A 25,902-nucleotide genomic window follows, 5' to 3' on the forward strand; every position below is an offset into this window, starting at 1 on the left:
GTGTGTACCACCAGCGACTCACTCTCACTGGTGTATCGCGTGGTGTGGTGTTAGAACGGCGCCGCCTGCTGGCAACACTGATGTGATAACGGGTGCTGCGCTCGTCACAGAGCCCACTCCGCCCACGTTGCCGCCGCAGAATATCACTTGCTGTGGAAGGAATTACAAAAACTTAATAAAAAGAAAAATTAGCAAAAAACTTAAATCATTAGGTGCGTTTGGCAAAAAAACGCTTATAAGCAAAATGGCGATTGCTAAGGCAGTTTTCGGCGAGGACACGTTTATAGTTCCAAAATACTGAACTGTCCTGTGCATGACATTGACAGTGGGGCGCCACCGTCAATACCGGATCGCTGGTTCCGATTTTTGCCATGTTGGAAACCCTATAGTTGAACGATGGTAGCGCCCCCTGTCATTGAGTTTGGTGGGACAGTTCAGCGTGGGTCATCTATACTAACATTTGCTAACTTCAATAGTGACGTGTTTCATTCATTTTTTAGCAGTGACAGTGCTAACCGCTTAGCGATCGCCATTTTGATTATAAGCGCTTCCAAGTGCTATTTTCCGGCAAACGCATTCGTTGCCTTTCAGCTAGTCTGTTCGCCGAGAGTTGATAAAAAAAAATATCAGAGGTTCTAAACTCATAATAAATTGCGGCCCGCTAATTATTTTTGTCGATATAATGAAAAAGTTGGTAGATTATCATTATTATCTCTTTTAAATTTACGGGAATTATTCCGGTTAGGGTATACGTGGGGATACGGATCAAACACGTGGCGTCCATGTGTTGGATAAAAAGTATTTCATTATTATCAAGTGGCTTATAGTGTATCCCAATGTTGGGCAAAGCCCTACCCACTGTCATACCATTCATGTCGGTCTTATGTAAAATTTTAATAAAACTATTCCGTTTCACACATTGCGGCCCGCCGGGCGCTTGACGACAGCTGCGTGGCTCGTACCATGGTACTCAGTGCGCGTTGTGACAAACGACGCCCACCATACAGAATGCGATAATTAAGCGACAGTCGCTATTGCAAGACATTTCATAATATTTATCAACTCTCGGCGAACAGACTTTAAGCGGACTAATGTTTTGAATTACTAAGGCCCGATTCGACCACTTTTATCCAAGAATAATCCCTGGTATAACTGGCACATTGACAATTTCAGTTAGGGTGGATTTTCGACCAAACAAGAGTATTGTTATACTGGTTATCGTTATAGTTACGGTCAAAGTTAGGTAGTGAAACTCAGCCTTAGTTTTATCACAAACTTACCGGTGGCTGGCCGGGCGTCGCTAGTACATACTGCTGTTGTCTGACACCTCCTACCTGGCGGATAAACAACGCAATTAATAATCGTATGTGACGGATTAGTTCGTGATAGGGATGTTATGGATATGTACTTTCGGTTACGGTTACGGATTTTTTTATTTTATTTCGGGTATTGAAAGTTTCGGTTAAGGTTACTGTAATATCTGTGCTTTAGAATGCAATAATTGTTGTCCAACAATTATGGCCGCACACTTTACATCGAATAAAAAGTAACGAAAAAATAAAAATTGATACTAGATGGCATTATAAAGGTAAATCAGGCTGTTATACCTTTACATATAATGCTATACAAAAAACAATTTAAACTGCCTACATCCGAAACTATCCGAAACTTTTGAATCGGTTACGGTTTCGGATATTCTTTTATTTTGGATATCCGAAAGTTTCGGTTACGGTTACGGATATCCATAACATCCCTGGTTCGATCCCTTTCAAAAAACAAAAAACTGGAAACAAATAGTGGGATTTATCTGGCAGATAAGTTTCTGAAAGGCTATAAGGTCAGCAATTCGTCTAAGTCAAAGTCAGATCTAGTAGATAAGTTCCTGATTTTCTTGAAGTTGGCCCAAGTAGTAGTCTATCTGATAGATAAGTTGCTGATAAACTGTCTGTCCAAGACCTTATCAGCAGGTGGTAAAACAATTCCCCGGCTTGCAGTTGTATTTGAGAGATAAGTTCCAGATAGTTTATCAGGCACTTTATCAGCAAGTAGTCAGTGTTGCCAGCTCACCTGGTGTATCTGCTGCGGCTGCTGCTGTATCTGGCGGTGTTGCCCGTCTGTTTCCACTACCACTTGCTCCATGAATGTACTGTTGCCTGTGAAATATTAAAAAACGTTATAAGAACAAAAAAATGACTTTTAAAATGACAAATATTTTGTCAACAATGGACTTTTAGGTAGGACTTTAATGATTTTGAAACAACCAAAAAACATTTCTTTTTTCAGTATAAGCAGAGTAAATACAAATGAGTAGGTCATCTTCATAGAAACGTACCGAGCGCGGTTTGTATGTGAGCGCGCAAACAAACCGCGCTCGGTGAGTTTCTATGAAGATGACCTACTCATTTGTATTTACTCTGGTATAAGTTACCTATTTTAGTTTAAAGTTAAGTAAGTTTAAGTTATTTAATTTACCTGTGTTATTACTAGTGGTCGTGTTTGGGTTGTTCTCACACCCGAACAAACAGTGCTGCACCGTCCACCGAGGCTCGAAGGGTATGTGTGTTTTCACCTGGAAACGAAATATAAAAATTAAAATATAACATGAAATCAACATCAAAAACATTGGCGGAGGCCTATGTTCAGCAGTGGACGTCCTATGGCTGAAATGATGATGATGATGAATATGAAAGAAACATGGTTTACTTGGTTCTTACACAAGAAAAACGCAGAGAAATATACAGGTGAGGAGAAGGTCCACAACGTATGAAGAAAAACCCAGAATCGATTGGGATTATATGGGTGTCAGTAGATTCATTATAACCCACTTTACCGCACCGAAAGCTCAATGTGCCCTGCCTATTGCTACTTCAGCTTGCTAATCTGACAGGCTATGTCAGCGACTTTTAATTCGTTTACGGATCTCCTCATTTATTTATTTATTTAAGGCACAGCTACAAAGAACTTCCACTGAAGGCGCCGGATTCAGTAGCGTTATTCACGTAACAAAACTTCAAAGACAACAAATCGCTGAGTTGCGATCCTATCGAGTAATCGTTCTATCAAAATGAACTTTGTGAATACGGATTTAGAACTGTTTTTCAATGGGACGACTTCTGAACGTCAGCGAGATCTTGACTGTCAAAATACGTGAATTAGGCCTCAAGTCGCTTCTAACCGGTAAATCTGGAAATCATTGGGGGAGGCATATGGTCAGCAGTGGACGTCCTGTGGCTGAAATGATGATGCACTCGATTCTCGTCCATAGTTAATATTACTATGAGGATAATAGTGCTGGTTGCGTAATAGTATAAGTTAATGTTAAGCAGTTGTATTTGCAATATTGCGCAATTGTTTGTTATCCCAAATAAAATAAAATAAAATAGTTCACAGGGGGACTGTCGTGGACTGAAATGATGAGTGATGATATTGCAGATCAAGCGCCGCAAGAGGAACTGGATTGGCCACACTCTCCGAAGGGACCCCGATCACATCCCCAAGCAGGCCCTGGATTGGAACTCCCAAGGAAAACGCAAACGTGGCGTTTGGATTGGAACCCCAAGGAAACTTGGAAGCGCACTGTAGCAGACGAGGCGAAGAAAATCGGCAAGACTTGGAGCGAGATTTAACGCGAAGCTCAAGACCGAACGCCATGGAGGACTGTTGTGGACGCCCTCTGCCCCATCTAGGGGACATAGGACCATACGTCAAAGTCATGTACGTCATGATGATGATGATGATGATGATGACGTACCTTTAGCTCGGTGGTGAGCATTAGTATATGGCGGCAAGGCAACCGGAACACCTTGCTGAACAAGCAGGAGCATTCTTGCGTGGATGTGCCGTACATGCAGATTGCTTGACTGCTTTGCCTTCTGCGAAAAATTAAAATACATTTTATTGGACAAAATCAATCAAAATCAAAAATTTTTATTCAGTTTAGACCACAAGTGACACTTATAAACGTCAAAATATAATAAATAATAAAAAAAGAAAAGGTAGCCCTTATGGGGCACTTTACATGTCACCTTATCTTTTGGGGGCCCTACCAGCGCTTAGAGACAAACATAATATGTTAACATAATAATTATATGGAACATAACGCCGGAACAAACTCAGTCACTACTAATTGCCAGAAATTATCTAACGGTAAGAATAACCAAATTCGAGTACATCAAATATGTGCAGACTGAACTGACCACGCATCCTTGTCATCAATAATAGTCTTGAACCTTGTAGTACCCAAAAATGAGATTGCAAACAGACCGTCAGATTTTACGACATTCGATCTCGTCAATTCGACTTCATGACAGCTCAACCCTATGACAAGTCGACTCCTACGATTTTGTTTAAAATAAAGAAAAGGGAAGGGGAGAAGATCACAATCATAATATTAATTTTTATAGCTCATTTCATTGTCAATATAATTATTGTATGCAGTCCCCGCTTGCTGTATACCGAGTATCGACCAATGAAAAACGACGGTCGAGACAATGGCCAATACGAATTATTTGCACAAATGTTTGCAAATGACCTAGCACAAATAATTTAAGCATAATTACAACCTCACAAAGGTAGAAGGCGCTGTATTCAGGAAATCATTGGGGGAGGCCTATGTTCAGCAGTGGACGTCCTGTGGCTGACCGGCATTACATTATGCATTTGGTATTATGTCGTACCTTCCACTGCGGTCGTCCAAGCACTTCTGCGCCAACTTAGTCTGGTGGCTCATCAAGTTGTAAGCGTACTGCGTTATGGTGTCCGTCGGCGACTGCTTTAGGGTTTCTGTGTCCTGGAGATTGGAAAAGATATTGATTAAATAATAAGCTAAATATTCTTGCGTCATTTAGTACTAACTGGGCATACGTACAGGGTAGAAACGATAAGCATAGGCGCAGACCATCTATTTTTCGTCGGTCGATAGTTTAGTCGGGCAGTTGATCAGTATGGGCAATGGGCATGTATGGGAGTGCGCACATTGCACCGATTTGATTTGGTACATTCTTCATACATTTTAAAATTGGGGACAAAATCGGTGGTCTGCGCCTAGTCTTAGTGATCTCACTCGATTATTTCTAAATCTAAACTATACAAGATATCCAAAAACTGATTACTGTTCCTGAAAGTGCTTTATCTAACGCTATCAATAATAAGTTACAGGATAAACTGGATCGATTCGAAAATTCATTGTTTCCAGCCTTCGGTAGAGGAAGAGGTCTCCCGTGTCGCTGCCATACCTCAGGCCTATGAGAAGTTTTCTTACCCTCAGCCCACTGATGGCGAAGTTCCTTCTCTCTTCTAGAGATTGATACCAGATTTCACCATCAATCCTTAATTTTTTAAGTGACGCTTATGAAAACAAAATTCCTGCTATGTGTTACTATAGGGGTCACTTAAAAATTAGGGATTGATGGTGAAAAAGGGCATGAGATTGTAAGACGAAACTCGCGACTGCATGTGGACAGAATGTATGAACCTTCAGTACCTAAAGATCGCGCGATTCGAAGCTCGCGAGTAAAAACGCGTCATCTAGACAGTCACAGTCGCTAAAACGCGCGATAAAAACCGCGCAACAGATTGTCTAAAGTCCTGTCGCCGAGCAGATGGAATTTCGTCCAATGACCCCAAGCTACCCATCCTTATCGCTCGCGCGTAATTATATTGCTGTCGCGACTGTGCGACGGGCGCCCGCAGTGAGTGTGCGAGCGCCACAGCAATATAATTTGACGCGAGTGATAAGTATGGGTAGCTTGGGGTCACTGGACGAAATTCGATCTGCTCGGCGACAGGACTTTAGTATACCAACTAAGAATTTTGTGAGAATCTTACCCGCAGCCTGCTGATGGCGAAGTTCCTTCGTTCTTCTTCCAGCTGGTTGGCCACGTTAAAGAACACAGACACAAACTCGTCCGGCTGCATCTGGCTCCGGACTAGGTTCTGGAACTTGGTCACCAGCCTCTCCAGACCCTGGGAAAGATGGACACTTTTTAAAGTACTGCGAAGATCCTTTGCTCCCAACCCGCCTGGCCTTCTCATAAAGTTAACGCTCGTGGTTGTTGCTCTATTGAATAGAGTGTTTTTCAACCTTTTTCATGACGTAACCCCCCTAGTATGAAAAAAATTTTTGCTACCCCTCGACCGCTCGCTTTTTTTAAGCCTTTTACAAAGATGTTGTAGGGAACGAATTCTTCAATTTATACAACATTTATGCATTTGTATAATTAGATTTCGGATAAATCTAGCTTTTAAACTTCTTTGGTATTTTTACTGAGGTAGTTTTTACCACCTCTCGCGACCCGGAGGCTTCGCGACCCCCCAGTGGGTCACGACCCACAGGTTGAAAAACACAGCTCTATTCCAAAGGAATAACAACTTGATGGGACATCTAGACGGGTTTGATGCAGACCGTCCTATTCGAAAATGCGATCCTATCGAGTAATCGTTCTATCAAAATGACCCTTGTGAATACGGATTTACAACTGTTTTTCAATGGGACGACTTCTGAACGTCAGCGAGATCTTGACTGTCAAAATACGTGAATTAGGCCACCGAAGCCTTTGACCGTCAAAAAAACAGGTTTCCGTGCCGCTCCTATACGATAGGCACTCAGTTAATTCTAATCTCGTCTTATGTTCCCACTGAAAATCAGTGTCTTGGCAGTCACACTGTCAAGATATTACTGAGTGGGTGACCTTTTTTGGCAACTAAAGTCCGATTTTTAATTCGACGGAATTCAGACAGCTGTCATTTTTTGACAATTCAGATGTAATAAGCCTTTTTTGCTTTGAATTAATAATAAATAATATGAAATGAAATTTCATCAAGTACAACTTATAAGAATGAACTATTGTTTGTTTTATGAATTCAATGTACACTAATTATTATGTACATTTTAGAGATTAAATAGAAAAAAACTTGTTTTTAACACAGTAAAACAACATATTATCATAAATGAAAATATGTATTGATCATCAATCATCATTATCGTCATCATAATCAACTTGGATTATAAAATTGGCATCTTGTTAAATTGATTATTTTATGAAGCTAAGATTTTATTAACAAAATTATTTTCATAAAAAAGGTTTGTAACCCATGGATTATTGGCCAGGGAGTCCAGTAATTGAAAAATAATTTCCCAATTTTTTTTGTAACTTCGAAAATATGATAATAAAAATTCAAATAACCATTTTGAAATGATCAGTACATTTTTAAGACTTAGTTTTTCAAGTGAAACCTTATATTCAAGAAAGGATTATTTTTTAATTTGTGAAAATGCTCTCCCTTCTTAGTGGGAATGTTTCAATGTTGCCAACACTTCTGAAATGTCAAAATTCCGTCGAATTAAAAATCAGAGTTTAAGTAATATTTTTTTAATGTATGTCTTTGTTCCCTGAATCTGTTGTTGTCAAAATAAAATTATTTACTTTCTTTCTTTCTTTGTGATGTATGCCTTACCTTATGTAATATATTAGTGTAGTTGTCAGCTTCCAGCCACGCGTCTAATTTCGCTATGGCGCCAGTGTTAGGTCGGGTCAGTATTTCCCACAGTCGTAACGTCCCCGCACCGGTGCCGATTATGCCGCGTTTCAGGACCTGAAACAATATAATAGTTGTATTTGGGAGTCGGTAAGAACCTATCTGAAGTCGGATCTGAGACGTGGTCGCTTACTATCGGCCTCATAAGATGGCCCAAGGTCATCCAAAGGGCGATGGAGTCCCCTGCGTGATCGAATCAGAAATGAGGAGATCCGTAGGAGAACCAGAGTGACTGATATAGTACGCAGAATTGCTAAAATCGAGTGGCAGTGGGCGGGGCACATAGCTCGAAGAGCTGATGGCCGCTGGGGCAGGAAAGTTCTTGAGGGGAGACCACGAGCCGGAAGACGTAGCGTGGGCAGGCCTCCCACTAGATGGACCGACGATCGCGGAAGGCGCCTGGATGCGAGCGGCGCAGGACCGGTGTTTGTGGAAATCCTTGGGGGAGGCCTTTGTCCAGCAGTGGACGTCTTTCGGCTGAAACGAACGAACGAAGAACCTATAAGACTACGGTCTCCTATAAAACGCTATAAGCAGCGTACGACGTCAGTATCAAACGTTCCTATCGACGTCCATAGTCAACAATACGTCTTTCAACGTCGGGCCGCGCGTAGCGTGCAGTGGCCGAGTGTAGCGTGCAGTGGCTGAGTGTAGCGTGTAGTGGCTGAGTGTAGCGTGTAGTGGCTGAGTGTAGCGTGTAGTGGCTGAGTGTAGCTTGTAGTGACTGAGTGTAGGGTGTTGTGGCCAAGTGTAGCGTGTAATGGCCAAGTGTAGCAGCCGCATGTAGCTTGCAGTGACCTTGTGGCCGCGTGTAGCGTAAAGTGGCCGCAGTTTCCGAGTGTAGCGTACAATGACGGAGTGTAGCGTATAGTCATCTGCAGTTGCGCCGGCGCGTGTTCTCCCCTCAATAAAGCGAGAGCGTACGTCTTGCATCGAGCCGCGACGTCTGCTATCGCGGGCGCGGACGCTGAATGGCCAGTAGTAGTGTAGCGTTCAGTGGCCGCGTGTAGCGTTCATTGTCGTTTTATAGTGGTCGCGTGTAGCGTACAGTGGCCGCATATATTCACCTGAAGTTGTGTGGGCGCGTGTTCTCCCCTCAATAAAGCGAGCGCATACGTCTTGCATCGAGCCGCGACGTCTGCTATCGCAGGCGCCCCGTCGTTGCGTCACGTATAACGTACAGAGCTCACGTGTAACGTGCAGTTGCCGCGTGTAGCGTGCAGTGGCCGTGTGTAGCGTGCAGTGGCCTTGTATAATGTAGCGTGTAGTGGACGAGTGTAGCGTATATTTACCTGCAGTTGCGCCGGCGCGTGTTCTCCCCTCAATAAAGCGAGCGCATAAGTCTTGCATCGGGCCGCGACGTCTGCTATCGCAGGCGCCGTGTTGGGCCGAGTGTAGAGTGCAGAGGTCACGTGTAGCGTTCAGTGGCCGCGTGTAACGTTCAGTGGACGAGTGTAGCGCGCAGTGGCCGAGTGTAGCAGCCGCGTGTAGCTTGCAGTGACCTTGTATAGTGGCCGCGTGTAGCGTAAAGTGGCCGCAGTTTCCGAGTGTAGCGCACAGTGGCCGAGTGTAGCGTACAGTGGCCGCATATATTCACCTGAAGTTGTGCCGGCGCGTGTTCTCCCCTCAATAAAGCGAGCGCATACGTCTTGCATCGGGCGGCGACGTCTGCTATCGCGGGCGCCCCGTCATTGCGTCGTGTCGCGTCGACGCATAGCGCTGCGCACGCGACCGACGCTTGCCAGACGGAGCAGGTCACGTGGGCCGATGGGAATGCTGTGCGGACAGCCTGGAAGAGATAAATAGTGTTATCAAATATGGTAGTCATGTCGTTACTCTGGTACTCACTACAGTTAGGCCGCTTGTAAACATCCGTTTTTTTGACCGGACAACGGCCCGATTTTTTCACCGGATTTAGCGGTTGTGTATGGTTTATAATGAACGTGTGCACATGCATCGGACATAGGTCCGGCGAGAAAATTGACAGCAAACAAAGGATATCCGTTTTTTGACGGAACAACGGTCCGTCGTCGTCCGGTGAAAAAACGGATGTCTACAAACGGCCTTATAGCACATAACTTATGACCGTATTCACAAACGATGCCTGCTTAAGTGATGCAGCAAATCGAACGCACATCGTTTGTGTGTCACTGTGCGTCCACGCGCACTGTGAGACCTCATAGTAATGTTTGTGAATACGGCTGTTAGTGCCTTAGAGGAGTCGCACGGGAGGGACGTCAAAGTCGTCAAACGTCAGCGAGACTTCAGATTTGCTTCAGTTTTATTATGTTCTGTCATGTCATAATACACCAATGTCACTTCTCGTGCCGCTAATATACCTCTGGCACTGATTGAGTTAAGACCTGTATAACCAACGTTAACTCACTTCATTAGCAAGCTGAAGTGGCACGTAGAATTTTGTCCAATGACCCCAAGCTACCCATCCTTATCGCTCGCGCGTAATTATATTGCTGTCGCGACTGTGCGACGGGCGGAGTCTTGGATGGGTAGCTTGGGGTCATTGGACAAAATTCTACGTGCTCGTGGACCAGACTATACAAAAAGTTACTATGTCACCATCTAGCTCGCTCGGGAATCCATTGAAAGAAAGAAAGAAAGAAGAATGGGGTTATTAGTTCCCATTTTTGCTATAGACGTTTCAGAATCGTTCAACAGCGTTAGCTTACCTGTTGACATTTAGTAGGGTCGCAGACGACACATCTCACGTGTCTCCAGGCCGGGTTGCAGGACTTGAACGTGTCTAGCAGCCACGTGAGATCGTAGTCTATGAGCGTTGATTTTTGATAGCTCACTATAGTCTGGTCTGCGAGCACGTAGAATTTTGACCAATGACCCTAAGCTACCCATCCTTATCGCTCGCGCGTAATTATGTTGCTGTCGCGCTCGCACACTCACTGCGGGCGCCCGTCGCACAGTCGTGACAGTAATATAATTACGCGCAAGCGATAAGGATGGTAGCTTGGGGTCATTGGACAAAATTCTACGTGTTCACAGACCGGGCTTTAGTTCTGATTTTTGCTATTTGACGTTTCAGAATCGCCCAACTACAGCGTTAACTCACCTGTTGGCATTTAGTAGGGTCGCAGACAACACATCTCACGTGTCTCCAGGCCGGGTTGCAGGATTTAAACGTGTCTAACAGCCACGTGAGATCATCATCTATGAGCGTTGATATGCCTGGAAATTGATTACAGTTAAACCGGTTGTCTGTTTAACTTATACAATAACCCATATCAAGAATGGTATGTCCCAGGCACCAAGCTATGGCGCCTGGAATAGTAATTTTTTTTCTGTTTTGAAAATAAGCAAAATAAAGTATTTGTTTAATATTAAGTTAGCGAATATTCGTTTTATAGTAGCGGAGTATTAAGCCTAGGCGCAGACCACCGACTTTTAGTTGGCCGATAGTTGGACCCGATTTTAATTTAAACTAGCTTTCCGCCCGCGGCTTCGCCCGCGTGGTTTGTTATTCCAAGTCTGATTCGTTTTTGTTATACCACGTTTTATAGTGACTGACGTTTCATGTCAAGTCACACGGGAATGCTGTCGAACGGGATAAAAAGTATCCTATGTCCTTCTCCTGGCTCTAAACTACCTCCCTGACAATTTTCAGCTAAATCGGTTCAGCCGTTCTTGAGTTATAAGTGGAGTAACTAACACGACTTTCTTTTATTATATAGATGAATAGAATAGAATTTCTTTATTGCGGTAAATGTGGTACAAAGTAGTGATAAACAATGAATGTCCGTTTCACACATCTAACCAACGACAATTGGCATGCAACATACAGTGAAACAGAAAGCACACAATTATGTCCAAATAAATAAGTCTCTAAGACTATAAAAATTCAACTAAAATAATTAATAAATTAATTAAGAATAGAACTATACCAAATCGGTGTAATGTGCGCACTTTCATACATGTCTATACTAGAATAGAATAGAATAGAAAGTAAGTATTTATTTGTCTCAAAACAGGTTTCATTTACAGTTTTTCACAGATACAAAAAATCATAAGAGACAAAAAGGTCTATGACTCAGTGATTGCAGGAGACCCACAAACCCTGTTATTCTGCCATAGCCAAGATATACATAAGTAAATAAATATTAATTTATAGGTACTTAAAATTACAATTTCCTAAAATTACAAATTGCTATGTGAACTTATAATTAGCCAGTGCCAGAGATTGCTCTTGAAGCAGCCAGTTGCGACATCTTTTGCGGAAGGTCGGTAGCGTAAGATCCAATGCGGCGCGAACCGGTGGTGGCAGGTCATTCCAAATTTTTGCAGCGGCAAATCTAAAGCAGCCCCCTAGCACTAGCCAATTTTATTTTTGGTATAAGTAGCTGATGCCCCCTGTATACTGATTAACAGTCCGACTCAACTATTGGCCGACAAAAAGTAGTTGGTCTACGTCTAGGCTAACTAAACAGTCGTGCTCTTGCAATGCAGACTAAAGATCATAGCAGACTTATCAACTCGGAAAGGGATCAACAACGTATCACCTTTCGCGCGCTAACAACCGACAGGCAAGGCGTTTACGTTACGGTGCGAATAAGTGTGCGTTGCTTGGAGTTTCATACTAAGAATACTGACCGCCTCGAGTTGATACGGTTACGATCCCTTTCCGTGTTGATAAGTGTGCTACGTGCTTTAATGACCAGCGGGTGTAGTGCGAGTTTACATCAAATGTATTCGATATCGAGTGCGTAAAAATGTATGACGGATCAAAATCAAATCAAAATAAAAAATCAAAAATATTTATTCGTAAAAATAATATATTAAATAATAAAAAAGAAAAGGTAGCCCTTATGGGGCACTTTACATGTCTCCTTATCTTTTGGGCCCTACCAGATTGACCATACCGGATTGTACAGCGCCCCTAGCGGATAATTTGAAAGACTAAAATCTTCATAGATTTTTTGACGCACTCGATATCGAATACATTTGATGTAAACTCACACTAAGGCCCAGAATACACGGTGAAACGCAATTGCGACGAAACTGCAACTTCTAGTTACTTTTGAGTTGCATCTAATTTTGTACTCAATCTAAGTTGTAGACCACACATGACGCGACCAGTTTGAAACCGGTTTGAAATGGTCGCGTCATGTGTGGTGGTTTCTCAACGGAATCTATGGCAGAAACTTAGATGCAACTCAAACTAACTAGAAGTTGCAGTTTCGTTGCAATTGCGTTTCACCGTGTGTTCTGGGCCTAAGCTCCCTGATGATGATGATGATGATCAACTTACCAGCGCTGACAATGACCGACTTGCCGTTCCCATCTTCAGCTAAGAACAGAGTGACGTAGTGCTTGACGCTTGGACTGCCCGCGCCGCCTACCGTCGGGATCGCGCTGTTGAACTCTATGCCTGGAGCAATAAGGTACAGTTTAGTAAAGCTTGGAGTGTTATAATTAAGAGGCTGCGCTGACGTATGCAGTTTTCTTTACCGATATGGTATAAAATCACAAGAAACAGTCGTTTTAAGGTGTCAAATGGAAGCAACTGGACACAAAAAATGTCTGATGTTTGCGCGAGACACGGCAGAAATTATATGAACAAAAATATCACTGGTGACTGTTATAGGTGTACCGCTTACCTCACTCAGTGCCTAAAGCATGGGAGCGTACTATGCCTTTGCCTACTAAAGGAAAGAAAAAACTCACCGGTTTTTTTTTAAACTAAAGACTGGGCTGTATAGGATTTATGCCTTTGCCTAAATCTGTTAAGGAACGATAAAAAAAAACTCACCAGTGTTATGGCGCAAGTACACTGCGAGAAAATGGCCAAGACGCGTAGACGTAATAGTGTGAACACCGTCTCGGTTACTTTTTCCTCTCTCCTCGCGTGTGTCGCTCATACTTCGGTGTGCGAGCTAGCGCTTCGACTGAGACAATTTGCAGCATAGTGTACTTGCGCCATTATAAAAACTGAAGACTGGGCTGTATGGCATATTATGCCCTTGCCTTTTTCTAATAAAAAAATCATCAAAAATCCTGTTGAAATAAGGGGCTGTTTAGCTACCGGTCTCCATCATTGGTTTAAGGTGTCATCCTCTTCAGAGTAAATTCCTGTCGAAATAGGGAACTCTTTAGCTCTAAAACCCACCGGTCTCTATGCACAGGAACTGAGGTACCGCGTTGAAGGCCAGCTGCATGCTGGGCGTGGTCAGGTACACGCACTGGATGCAGCCCGACTGGAGGCATGGCTGTATGATGTATGCCTTTGCCTATTCTTACAAAAGGATTTTAAAAAAAACCTAACGCGTCACTTAAAAAGGACTTGGCTGTATGGGATATTATGCCCTTGCCATAATCTGCTAAGGAGAGAAAATTAAAAATTCACTAGCCTTTGAAAAAAAATGAAGACTGAGCTGTATGGGATATTATGCACTTGCCATAATCTGCCAAGGAGAGAAAAGAAAAAAAAGTCACCAGCATTTTGAAACTGAAGGCCTGGCTGTATGGTATGCCTTTGCCTGCTAAAAGGAAGAATAGAAAAAAAAACTTACCATAATATTTACAAGAAAACTTGGCTGTATGGCGTATGCTTTTGCTACAAAAGAAAAAAAAATGAAAGACCTCCGCGTGACTTCCAAATTGAAGACAGCCCCCCTAGACAAAACGCACTTTTTGATCGAATCGAAAATCGAATCCGTCAAAACTCCATACAAAAAAGGGGCTTTTCGACCACTTTTCGACTGGTTTGCGATTATAATTTGCACTTTGTCTAGACCCACTGGGCTGTATGAAATATTATGCCCTTGCCTAAGGAGAGAAAAGAAAAAACTCACCAGTGTTAGGGCGCAAGTACACTGCGGGACGTAATAGTGTGAACACCGTCTCGGTTACTTTTTCCTTCCTCCCCGCGTGCGTCACTCATACTTCGGTGTGCATGCTAGTGCTTCGACTTGGACAATTTGCAGCATAGTGTACTTGCGCCATTATAAAAACTGAAGACTGGGCTGTATGGCATATTATGTCCTTGCCTTTTTCTAATAAAAAAATCATCAAAAATCCTGTTGAAATAAGGGGCTGTTTAGCTACCGGTCTCCATCATTGNTGTCATTGTTTTAGGGTGTCATCCTCTTCAGCGTAAATTCCTTTAGAATTAGGGGGCTCTTTAGCCCCAAAACCCACCGGTCTCTATGCACAGGAACTGAGGGACCGCGTTGAAGGCCAGCTGCATGCTGGGCGTGGTCAGGTACACGCACTGGATGCAGCCCGACTGGAGGCTTGGCTGTATGATGCATGCCTTTGCCTATTCTTACGAAAGGATTTAAAAAAAAACCTAACGCGTCACTTAAAAAGGACTTGGCTGTATGGGATATTATGCCCTTGCCATAATCTGCTAAGGAGAGAAAATTAAAAATTCACTAGCCTTTGAAAAAAAATGAAGACTGAGCTGTATGGGATATTATGCACTTGCCATAATCTGCCAAGGAGAGAAAAGAAAAAAAAGTCACCAGCATTTTGAAACTGAGGGCCTAGCTGTATGGTATTTATGCCTTTGCCTGCTAAAAGGAAGAATAGAAAAAAAACTTACCATAATATTTACAAGAAAACTTGGCTGTATGGCGTAAGCTTTTGCTACAAAAGAAAAAAAAATGAAAAACCTCCGCTTGACTTCCAAATTGAAGACTGGGCCGCATGAAATATTATGCCCTTGCCTAAGGAGAGAAAAGAAAAAACTCACCAGTGTTTAGGGCGCAAGTACACTGCGGGACGTAATAGTGTGAACACCGTCTCGGTTACTTTTTCCTCTCTCCTCGCGTGTGTCGCTCATACTTCGGTGTTCATGCTAGTGCTTCGACTTGGACAATTTGCAGCATAGTGTACTTCCGCCATTATAAAAACTGAAGACTGGGCTGTATAGCATATTATGCCCATGCCTTTTCCTAATAAAAAAAAAACTCCCCGGTCATTCTAAAATCCTGTTGAAATAGTTGGCTGTTTAGCTACCGGTCTCTGTCATTGGTTTAGGGTGTCATCCTCTTCAGCGTAAATTCCTGTTGAAATAGGGGGCTCTTTAGCTCTAAAACCCACCGGTCTCTATGCACAGGAACTGAGGCACCGCGTTGAAGGCCAGCTGCATGCTGGGCGTGGTCAGGTACACGCACTGGATGCAGCCCGACTGGAGGCTTGGCTGTATGGTGTATGCCTTTGCCTATTCTTACAAAAGGATTAAAAAAAAACCTAACGCGTCACTTAAAAAGGACTTGGCTGCATGGTGTATGCTTTTGCCTTTTTCTAAAAAAAAAAAACTCCCGTGTCACTTGCAAACCGAAGATTGGGCTGTATGAAATATTATGCCCTTGCCTAAGGAGAGAAAAGAAAAAACTCACCAGTGTTAGGGCGCAAGTACACTGCGGGACGTAATAGTGTGAACACCATCTTGGTTACTTTTTCCTTCCTCCCCGCGTGCGTCGCTCATACTTCGGTGTGCATGCTAGTGCTTCGACTTGGACAATTTGCAGCATAGTGTACTTGCGCCATTATAAAAACTGAAGACTGGGCTGTATGGCATATTATGCCCTTGCCTTTTCCTAATAAAAAAATCATCAAAAATCCTGTTGAAATAAGGGGCTGTTTAGCTACCGGTGTCTGTCATTGGTTTAGGTCATCCTCTTCAGGGTAAATTCCTGTTGAAATAGGGGACTCTTTAGCTCTAAAACCCACCGGTCTCTATGCACAGGAACTGAGGCACCGCGTTGAAGGCCAGCTGCATGCTGGGCGTGGTCAGATACACACATTGGATGCAGCCCGACGCAGAATGCAGGAGCTTCACGCCCGCGTCTGAAATACAAAGATATAAGTGAAATGTCAGTGTCTGAGGCCGCGTTCCCACTATGCCGGACCGGCCGATTTGCCGGAAACCGGACGCTGGACAGAGTTTTCACGTTACACCGGATCCCGCAAGAAAATAAGTCACTTAACAAGTCATAGTCATAAATGTTTATTGCAAACTCGTTCACACTGCTCCGATCCGGTGGTTCTGCCGGAACTTCGCAGTGACACAACCCTCGGCTAAAATGCCGGATCCGGGATAATGTGAATAGCTTCATATAAATTGTACAGCAACTAGCCCTTCCGGGAGTTTTACCGGTCCGGCGTAGTGGGAACCGGGCCTTACTCATCACGAAATCTCTGAAACTACAAGTGCTAGGAGTCTCAAATATTGCATGGGTTCCTTTTAGAACATAGGTGCTCACTAAAGGTAAGTCGCAGCGTCGACGCTGCTACGTTTTCTATATACTTTTTACTAGCTTTTGCCCGCGGCTTCACCCGCGTGAAATTTCGTTTGTCACAGATCGTCATAAATTATAGCCTCTATGTTATTCTTGGTTATAAACAATAATACTGTAAAGTTTCATCAAAATCCGTTCAGTAGTTTTTGCGTGAAAGAGTAACAAACGGCCAGACATTCAGACATCCAAACTTTCACATTTATAATATTAGTAGGATAGGACGACGAGACGCAGGGCAACGGACTAATGGGGTCTCAACCTAAGACGGGATTTTGCAAAATTCTACCCCAAAGGGCGTAATAACCGGGGTTAGAAGTTTATATGGAAGTTTTCACGCGTACAAAGTCGCGAGCGACCGCTAGTAATTGATAGATATGATTTTTTGACGATTTTTACGATATAAATAAAGATATTTTTGATTTTGATAATAAATGTTGTGGATAAAAAAAAATATAAATTCATCACTATGATTAGCAGTCGACTGCTAGACAGACATAGGCCTCCACAGTACTACAATATTTTGAATTATAAAAAAAAATAACCAATTTCTCGTTGTCTTTGGCATGTGGCATCCTTCCAGCTACCTGTCGAAGCTTTCGTAAGTGGAAATCAGGATTAATTTTGAGCATCAAACTCACCATAATTAAGCTGCAGCTTCCTCACAACGAAGTCGTACTTCTGGTTGAGCCAGCGCACAGCGAACGCTCCTATCGCGACCAACTGCTCCTCTGTAGTTATCACTTGGGGATCCGTTGTTCTGCTGTAATAGAAAATAGAAATAAAGAAAAACTTTGACTTTTTGTATGGAGACGTGTTTTTTTTTTATAATTTACTCCATCATGTAATCAGTCAGAACACTATAAGCAGATTTTTTGTGATTAAAAGCAATGAGCGCAGAATCCCCACTGGGAGTCCCTCCATGATTAATTCTGGCTCTCCATGTCCAGAAAGTGAAGACAAGTTTAAAAACGCACTACAAATTGTCATTGGCTTTCGGCCTTATAAATGTATTATGTCCGGGTTCGATTCCCAGTGGGGGCATATTTTTCTGTTCGGTTAGGTTGGTGGTACAGCCTGTTATAAGTCCGCATGGCTAGCTACCACCATCTTACTGTCTGTCATAACAACAATGTTAACAGCATTGTTGTGTTCCGGCAGTTGAAAGTAAGATAGCCAATTCCTCTGTGGTTGAGGATCCCGGGTGAACACTTTCCACAGGTACGATGCAGGCCATGATTTTCCTTGTTGTGGTTAAAAAGAAACCTGCTCAGTCAGTACGGAGTTAAATGCAAAGGCAAAAAGCAAGGCAAAGCAAGCTGAGGTAAGGGAGCACAGGAGGGTGTTTTTAAAACGTTATACGTCAGTGTAAGGCCTCAGCCTCGAACTTAGCGGGCAGCGGGGCGGCGGCGGCGGCGGCGGCGCGGTAGCGGGGCGGGCAACGCAGACCCGTTCTCGAAACCAGCGGGCAGCTCGCGCGGCGCTTTAGCGGCGAAGTGTTGTGTTCGGGGTTGTGTTGTCGAGATATTTGTTTTTATTCGCGAACGAAATGTCTGAACAACGGTGACAATTTTATTTCGATTTAAATTTATTCCTTACGCTGACTTCCTTACGTGAAAAATACAAAGAATATTTTGTAAATAATCGCATCAGTTACTAATTAATATGTGTAACATAATAAACAGTTGACATAATAAATCATTTTTATATTTACCTTCAATATTAAGTTCGTTTTTTATTTCTTCCCATAATTGGTTAATCACTCTTCTATGTTTATGGTTTACATCTTTGCTGTTCCATATAGGTCTCAAAGATTGCTGAAATTATTCGCTCTTACTCGTCCGAGGACATTTTGACACACGTAACAAAACAATTGGACAGCACTACCCTAGAATGCAGACGCGCGTTGCGCAGCGCGAGCGGTCGCCGCTAGACTGGAGTGCGTGCGCCGCCCGCTCGTTGCCCGCTCCCGCGCCGCTGTTTTCGAGAACCGATCTATTTGATTTTACGCATAAGATCCTGCCGCTTCCGCCCCGCGGCCGCTCCCGCGCCGCTGCCCGCTAAGTTCGAGGCTGAGGCCTAAGACTTCAGACTTGTATGCTCTGTCACGTCATTATGTCAATGTCACCCCTCCCGTGTCTCTCCTATACCTCAGGTACTAAGTTAAGCGCTACTTGACTTATGGTCCACAACAGTCCTCCATCGCGTTCGGTCTTGAGCTTCGTGTTTGATCTCGCTCCAAGTCTTGGCGATTTTCTTCGCCTCGTTAGTTAAGCGCTAGAACTAGTTCGTTCGTTTCAGCCAAATTATGTCCACTAAAGCCTCCCCCAAGGTTTTCCACAATGAAGGATCCTGCGCTGCCCGCATCCAGGCTCTTCCCGCGACCTCGTCGTCGACCGTCGGTCCACCTAGTAGGAGGCCTGCCCACGCTAGTATAGTAAATCAGTTTCACAGCGTACCTTTCCGTAGCCTCCGGGTTCTCGATGATGGCCACTTCATACTCCTGCTGCCCCTGGGTGCCGCTGATCTCATACTGCTGGTATGTGTTCGTCTGCTCTTCCACTTGTTGCTGGAAGAGACAGACAGATTAGACCTTGGAGGATATCATCATCATCATTCAGCCACAGGACGTCCACTGCTTAAGCCACGATAGCCGAACGGTGAAGGGGTCGGACTGGTCGACTCGCGATCCGGGGAACGCGGGTTCGGTCCCCGCCGGCTCGACTATTGTGGTGATTGTGGCTCGCTCATGATACAAACATATTTAGCTTAGTGCGAGGGGCTAACGGGACTATTAGTAATTTGTGTAATAACAAATAATTACTTAAAAAAAAATGCTGCACATAAGCTTCACCCAATAATTTCCATATCGCCCGGTTGGTAGTTTGGTAGTGGCTTGCATCCAGGACCTTCCTGCTTATGAGGTCATCAGTCTTTCTGTTACCACTATATACACTGAGTACTACAGTATATGTAGTTATTCAGTGTTTCTTTACGAGGTTGAAACAAAAATGAGGAGAACCGTAAATGAACTGTCGCTGTCATAGCCCGACGGATTAGCAAGCTGATGTGGCAATGGGCAGTCCACATAGTTCGCAGAACTGACGACCGATGGGGCAGCAAGGTTGTGGAGTGGAGGCCGCGTACCGGAAAACGCAGCGTTCGACGTCCACCCACAAGGTGGACCGACGACATCATCGTAAAGGTAGCAGGAAGGCGCTGGACGCAGGCCGCTACTAACCGGGCAACATGGAAAGCATTGGGGGAGGCCTATGTTCAGCAGTGGACGTCCTATGGCTGAGATGATGATGATGATGAGGTTGGTGCAACAGCCTTACTATGGATAGGTGGCAAATACTTACATTAGTATTAACCTCTGTAGTGTTCTGGACGAACGTAGCACTCTCTTCTTCCGGCTCCCCTTTCACGTCGTATATGGTCTCAGCCATGACAATCCGACCCGACTGGTCCATCGTCCACATGCCTCCGAAGGCAAAGTTGGACGGGTTACCGCTTTGTTCGTACAGTATTACTGTGTTCGGGCCTGGAATTCGAGATGCCATAGTCAGTTTATGTGTACTGTTTGTAAGGCCGATGTATAGGGAATATGCATGATTTTTTGATATCTTGATGAGTCTTGTCATTATTTTTATTTAATTTTAAGTAAAAAAATTACATACACAATCATAACATAACCTCATTTTAGAAGGTTAGTATGTAGTATGTATTGTCAGATCTAATGCTTTTCTTGTTTAAAATTCTCTAGAAAAAGTTTTTTTTTAATGGCCTCACTGGACTTAGTTGAAGAACACTGGTTTCTCTAATTGTAATCTTATGAAATCACACTCATCAGTTAATTGCATGCAATGTTTAAAGTACTCCTATATCTTTCTTATTTATAGTTTGATCCCAGTAGATATTTCTTTTAAAGATTGCATAAGCTTTAAGTAGATATATTATCTTGTAAAAACTATGCATGCATGCATATTCCCTATTCCATGCATTCAACCCCCTTACTGAAAAAAGTTATGTGCATGTAAAGCCCGGTCGCCGAGCACGTAGAATTTCGTCCAATGACCCCAAGCTACCCATCCTTATCGCTCGCGCGTAATTATATTGCTGTCGCGCTCGTACACTAACTGCGGCCGCCCGTCGCACAGTCGCGATGAGTCGCTAAGGATGGGTAGCTTGGGGTCATTGGACGAAATTCTACGTGTTCGGCGACCGGACTATAGAAGAGTAGTTTTAAAGGACATTTCCATAATGAATGTCACTTTAAAGTTAAACTAGGTTTTAACACAAGTTCACATAGTAAATGTAACTTTTAATAGTAAGGGGTAATACTTTGAAGTTCGCTGATGCAGGCATTCCTCTATCAAGGTTTATGGTCTCTCTCTATGATTATGAACTTTCAAGATGCTGAAAGTGATTAAAATGCATAATAATGATGATTTTTTTTATTTTACACCTGTAAAACCTATTGGGTGACTAAATGATAGGCTCGTATAATGGATGACGTAATCCTCATCTTGTTGTCTCCGCATTATTTACATTATTACCCATATCAAAGCCGATAAAATTATTTTGTTCGTGTTTATTGGCTTATAGTTTCAATGAAAGTCAACCATCTCAGATAATTTTGTGACTAATTATAGTCTTTTTTCAAATTGGCCAATTGGAACTAAGCAGCGTCTAATCTAGCTAAAGCCTGGTCCGTGAGCACGTAGAATTTTGTCCAATGACCCCAAGCTACCCATCCTTATCGCTCGCGCGTAATTATATTGCTGTCGCGACTGTGCGACTGCCACCCGCAATGAGTGTGCGAGCGCGATAGCAACATAATTACGCGCGAGCGATAAGGATGGGTAGCTTGGGGTCATTGGACAAAATTCTACGTGCTCACGGACCAGACTATAGTTGACGTTACAATTCGTTATATTCGATAGTTAGTATTTGCAGTAAATACTATTTATATGCTTAGTTTGATTATTTTGAGATTGTATACTTTCATTTTAATTTATAAACCACAGATTGCATTGAGCAGTAGGCAGAATGCTTTTTGCCCTTGCCTGCTCCTCGCAGAACATTAAAAAGAAAAGGAAGCCCAAACCAATAAGGCATTCGGTAAGCCAAGTATTTTCGTAATTAATGAAGCAGTTAGTGCTATTGTTAGTGATAAATGTGAAAAGCGCTTTGTTTTAGTGGACCCATGAAGCAAAAGCTTGTCTCAGTAGACTTTAAATCAGCGTTAAAACAAGTTATTTTATGACTAAATTATGACCCAAAAAACCATAAAACAGGGTCCTAAGAGCAGGTTATGAGTTCTAAATCGCGTTTTTTAACACTATGTTTACAAAATACTGACCTAATTGAACTGGCTCCCCTTTCATGTTGACAAACACTGGCTGTTCAAAGTTACCTTCGACCAGTTGTCCTGTGTGCACTATCTGCTGTCCCTGGTCCACAGGCACCTCCACAACTTGGTTCACTACCTCCACCTTCTCTTTATCACCCTCAGTCTTCGGCCTGTTTACCATGATTTTTGCTTTCTTCTCCGACTCCGCTGGTTCATCACTTTTCCGCTTTATAACCACTTTCTTCTTGTTTTTCTTGTCCATTTTTACACTTTACACCTTCGAATACCACTAGAACGCGCGAATAATGCGTAAAGACGCGTTTTTGTACAAATAATCAGCAGGAAATACGCCTCGCCCAAAATAAGGCATTGTCCCAGTTTTCTAATGTATTCTACATATATTTTTAACGAAACTTAGTTTGATGAATGTGTTCTAACTTTCTACAATACTTGCGAACAAACTTGCAGGTTAAAATACGCGAAAATCTAATCAGTTTGAAGAAATTTTGAAATTATGCTTGCGCGAAAAGGACAACTCAGAAAGACGCCATTTTTGTTCGTGCAAATCTCTTTCTCTTTCTAGCGTGTATTTCCGTTTCACTCTAGCAACTATTTCCCTCCTTTTTCTGTACATTTTCGTTCAGAAATTAGATCGAAGATAAGTGTTTTTTTTATAAACGAAAATGTCAAAACATGAATTTTTTATGGCAGCATGTGAAAGTCAATGAAACGTTAAAATAAGCGAGTCAAATACATAACCTTGGTGTAATCAACAAACTGCATTTTTTTGTATCATTATTTACTCTGACGTATTTAATTAGTCATATTCATGCTTATTTTGAATACACTTTCCATTCTACTTCAAGTGGCATTCATAGTGTGCATGACCTTAGTGTCTATGAACATTCTTCGATATTTTACTGGACCTCTTCGAAAAATGTCTGTGATCGCTCCAGCGCTGTTCGTGAACCACGGTGGGGGACCTTTACCACTTCTCGGGGACAAGGACCATGCAGAACTCACGAAACATTTGCGTGACGATGTGAAAAAGTACCTAGATTTGTCTACCACAAAGGCCATCATTCTTGTTACTGCCCATTGGGAAGAAGAGAGTGTGACTATATCTTCAGGTAAAAAACACAGTTTATACTTCGATTATTACGGTTTCCCAGCCGAATCGTACAAATACAAGTACGATGCTCCTGGTGACCCACACTTAGCTGCTCGTATTCAAGCAGCGTTACAAAAATCCAACATAAAGTCCAAACTTGATCCAGTTAGAGGCTGGGACCATGGAGTTTTCGTTCCTATGATGCTTATAAACCCTTCGGCAGACATTCCTATAATACAAGTGTCCGTACTGAGCAGCCAGGATCCTGAAGAACATTATAAATTGGGGGAAGTCTTATATCAGTTCCGGAAAGAAGGCGTGGCTGTGATGGGTTCCGGTATGTCTTACCATAACATGAGAGAATTTATGTACGGACGCCACGGGAAAGTTGTGAACGAAGAGTTCGATCAGTATTTGTATAAAGTTTGTACAGCCGAGGATGAGGTGAAGAGAAAAGAGGGACTTATATCGTGGCGTGATCAACCTGGAGCGACTCATCCGGTGCAAGCTGCGGAACATTTCATGCCGTTGATCGTAGTGGCAGGGGCGGGTGGGCCTAAAGCTGGTACGAGGGTCTTTAAGTGGGATATGAGCAATTCGTTCAGGTTGAGTGGTTACGTCTGGAAGGAATAGGTAGGATTTTAAGACACTATTCACAAATAGCTTTAAGATGTATTATTATGCAGAAACGTTGAAGTACATTTAAAAATATTATTTGCATTCTATTAATTTTTTACAAACGTTTTGGTGTTTATGACATGTTGATACCATAAATTAGAGAATCGAATTGTTAGACTAATTGAGAAATAAACGTCCAACTATACTCACAAACGCACCAGTAAGATAATGTTTATTTATTTATTAGGTATATCAACAGCTTACTGATTTATTAATAACTTAATACTATGGAAAGCCAATGTTATTTAAATAGAACCGAAAAATCGTTTGTGTTTGAGTCACACCTTTTTGTGTAACACTGTTGTCTGTTACCCATTGGTAAAAAAATACCGATTTGTAACACTGTTACTCAATGCCACATTTTTTTCCCATTGAGTGACAGTGTTTGTTTCATGAAATGCCGAAGGCAAATTAGCTTCTTGTTCAATTGATATTTCGACTATGATTGTTGCAATAGGGTGACCATCATAAAACACATGTTGGACAATACAATGGGTAAATTAGCCACACAGCAGTTTTCTGTTGGAGGAGTTTTTGATTGTTTTAAACTTTCATGGTCACTAACATTAGAATAATTATTTTTTAAGGGAAAATAATTATTCAAATTTTGTTATGGAAAATCTTATGTGAATTATGGTAACTATTATAATTTATTCATGGTGTTGAATCATACAATGAATTGCAACAAGGTTGTGGGTTTTCCTCACATTAATCATTTATCTATGTATTGTTGTTGTTTAAGAGTTGGTTAGTAATAAGGGATAAATAAATTATTTTTACATTGCCATGAAAATTGCTTTTTATTTACCAGTATTTAATTTTCTTAGACTAGGCGCAGACCACCCATTTTTAGTTGACCGATAGTTGTTGTGCCCGATTTTAAATTGTATGAAGAATCAGCCAAATGAAATCAGTGTAATGTGCGCACTTCCATACATACCCCTACTGATCAACTGCCCGACTAAACTATCGGCCGACGAAAAATCGATGGTCTGCACCTAAGCTTGAGGTCAGCCCCCCTAACAAGTTGCAAAATGTGACAGTTTTTATGTCAAAAGCTGGTCGAAAAGAAGGCCCTTTTCGATTTTCGATTCGATCAAATGCCACTCGTTAGACCAATGGTTTCTTTAAAATTAAGCATCTTCCATCATCATTATTTCAGCCACCAGACATCCACTGCCGAACATAGGCCTCCACCAATGATTTCCACATCGCTGGGTTGGTTGGTAGCGGCCTGCATCCAGCGTCTTCCTGCTACCTTTATGAGGTCGATGATACAGTATCTTTTGTAAGTAATTTTAATAAAATATAAGATGTTTAACAAAATAATTCCTGTCCCTTTCTAAATTTTTATTGTTCTACTCGTATCTTAGGTACAAAGGAGAAATAATAAACATAATCGGTATAAAAGTATTTAATATTTTTAGAAATCACTTGTATGAACACTATACCGACTTAATATTTGAAAGACTAAATTTTATTTTTTAAGAAAAATTGAGCAAATATTCAAAACTCTTTGTTTTTATTCATTGCGCACACCTTTGTTTTTCGTCGGCCGATAGTTTAGTCGGGCTGTTGATCAGTAGATATGGGCATGTTGGGAGTGCGCACACTACGCCCAGTGCCGTATTATCCATAAGGCACTTTAGGCCAGTGCCTAGGGGCCCACTATGACCAGGGGCCCAGCACTCCCGATAAAAACATGAAAAAAAAATGTTAAAGATTATTTTTATTCAACAATACTTAAACCACCTCAAAACTTCGCCTTATTTTGGTTTACACATTCAATCGTCATATTTCGATATTGTGGAACCTAATTCAATTTCGTAACGTTGGCATTACTGCTTTGGTTTACATGACAGGTCGACCGTCGACGCCCTTCAGAGGCTAAAAAGCCTCACTGTGGAGGCTAGGGAGAGGGGTGAGGGTGTGTTGGGTGTATCATTGGATAA

The 25,902-nt window shown here is 42.4% G+C and overlaps 2 protein-coding genes across 2 annotated transcripts; one reads left to right on the plus strand and one right to left on the minus strand.

The window, feature by feature from the left end:
• Positions 1-17: 17 nt before the first annotated feature.
• Positions 18-22,740, minus strand: LOC114357185 (uncharacterized). The gene is made up of 16 exons (XM_028310691.1): positions 22,171-22,740; positions 20,168-20,349; positions 19,265-19,374; positions 17,447-17,568; positions 16,240-16,356; positions 12,812-12,931; positions 10,619-10,734; positions 9,134-9,325; positions 7,456-7,593; positions 5,827-5,964; positions 4,677-4,789; positions 3,752-3,872; positions 2,473-2,569; positions 2,068-2,153; positions 1,281-1,334; positions 18-150 (listed from the first exon to the last, which is right to left on the minus strand). The coding sequence occupies exons 1-16, from the start codon at positions 22,421-22,423 to the stop codon at positions 25-27; spliced, it is 2,085 nt and encodes a 694-aa protein (XP_028166492.1). The 5' UTR covers positions 22,424-22,740; the 3' UTR covers positions 18-24.
• Positions 22,741-22,878: 138 nt separating this feature from the next.
• On the plus strand, positions 22,879-24,743 carry LOC114357184 (4,5-DOPA dioxygenase extradiol-like). The gene has a single exon (XM_028310690.1). The coding sequence runs from the start codon at positions 22,991-22,993 to the stop codon at positions 23,903-23,905; it is 915 nt and encodes a 304-aa protein (XP_028166491.1). The 5' UTR covers positions 22,879-22,990; the 3' UTR covers positions 23,906-24,743.
• Positions 24,744-25,902: the final 1,159 nt, after the last annotated feature.

Source organism: Ostrinia furnacalis, unplaced genomic scaffold, assembly GCF_004193835.3.
Source record: "Ostrinia furnacalis isolate ACB-3 unplaced genomic scaffold, ASM419383v2 OfSCF3063, whole genome shotgun sequence".
In the NCBI taxonomy this organism is placed as follows: domain Eukaryota; kingdom Metazoa; phylum Arthropoda; class Insecta; order Lepidoptera; family Crambidae; genus Ostrinia; species Ostrinia furnacalis.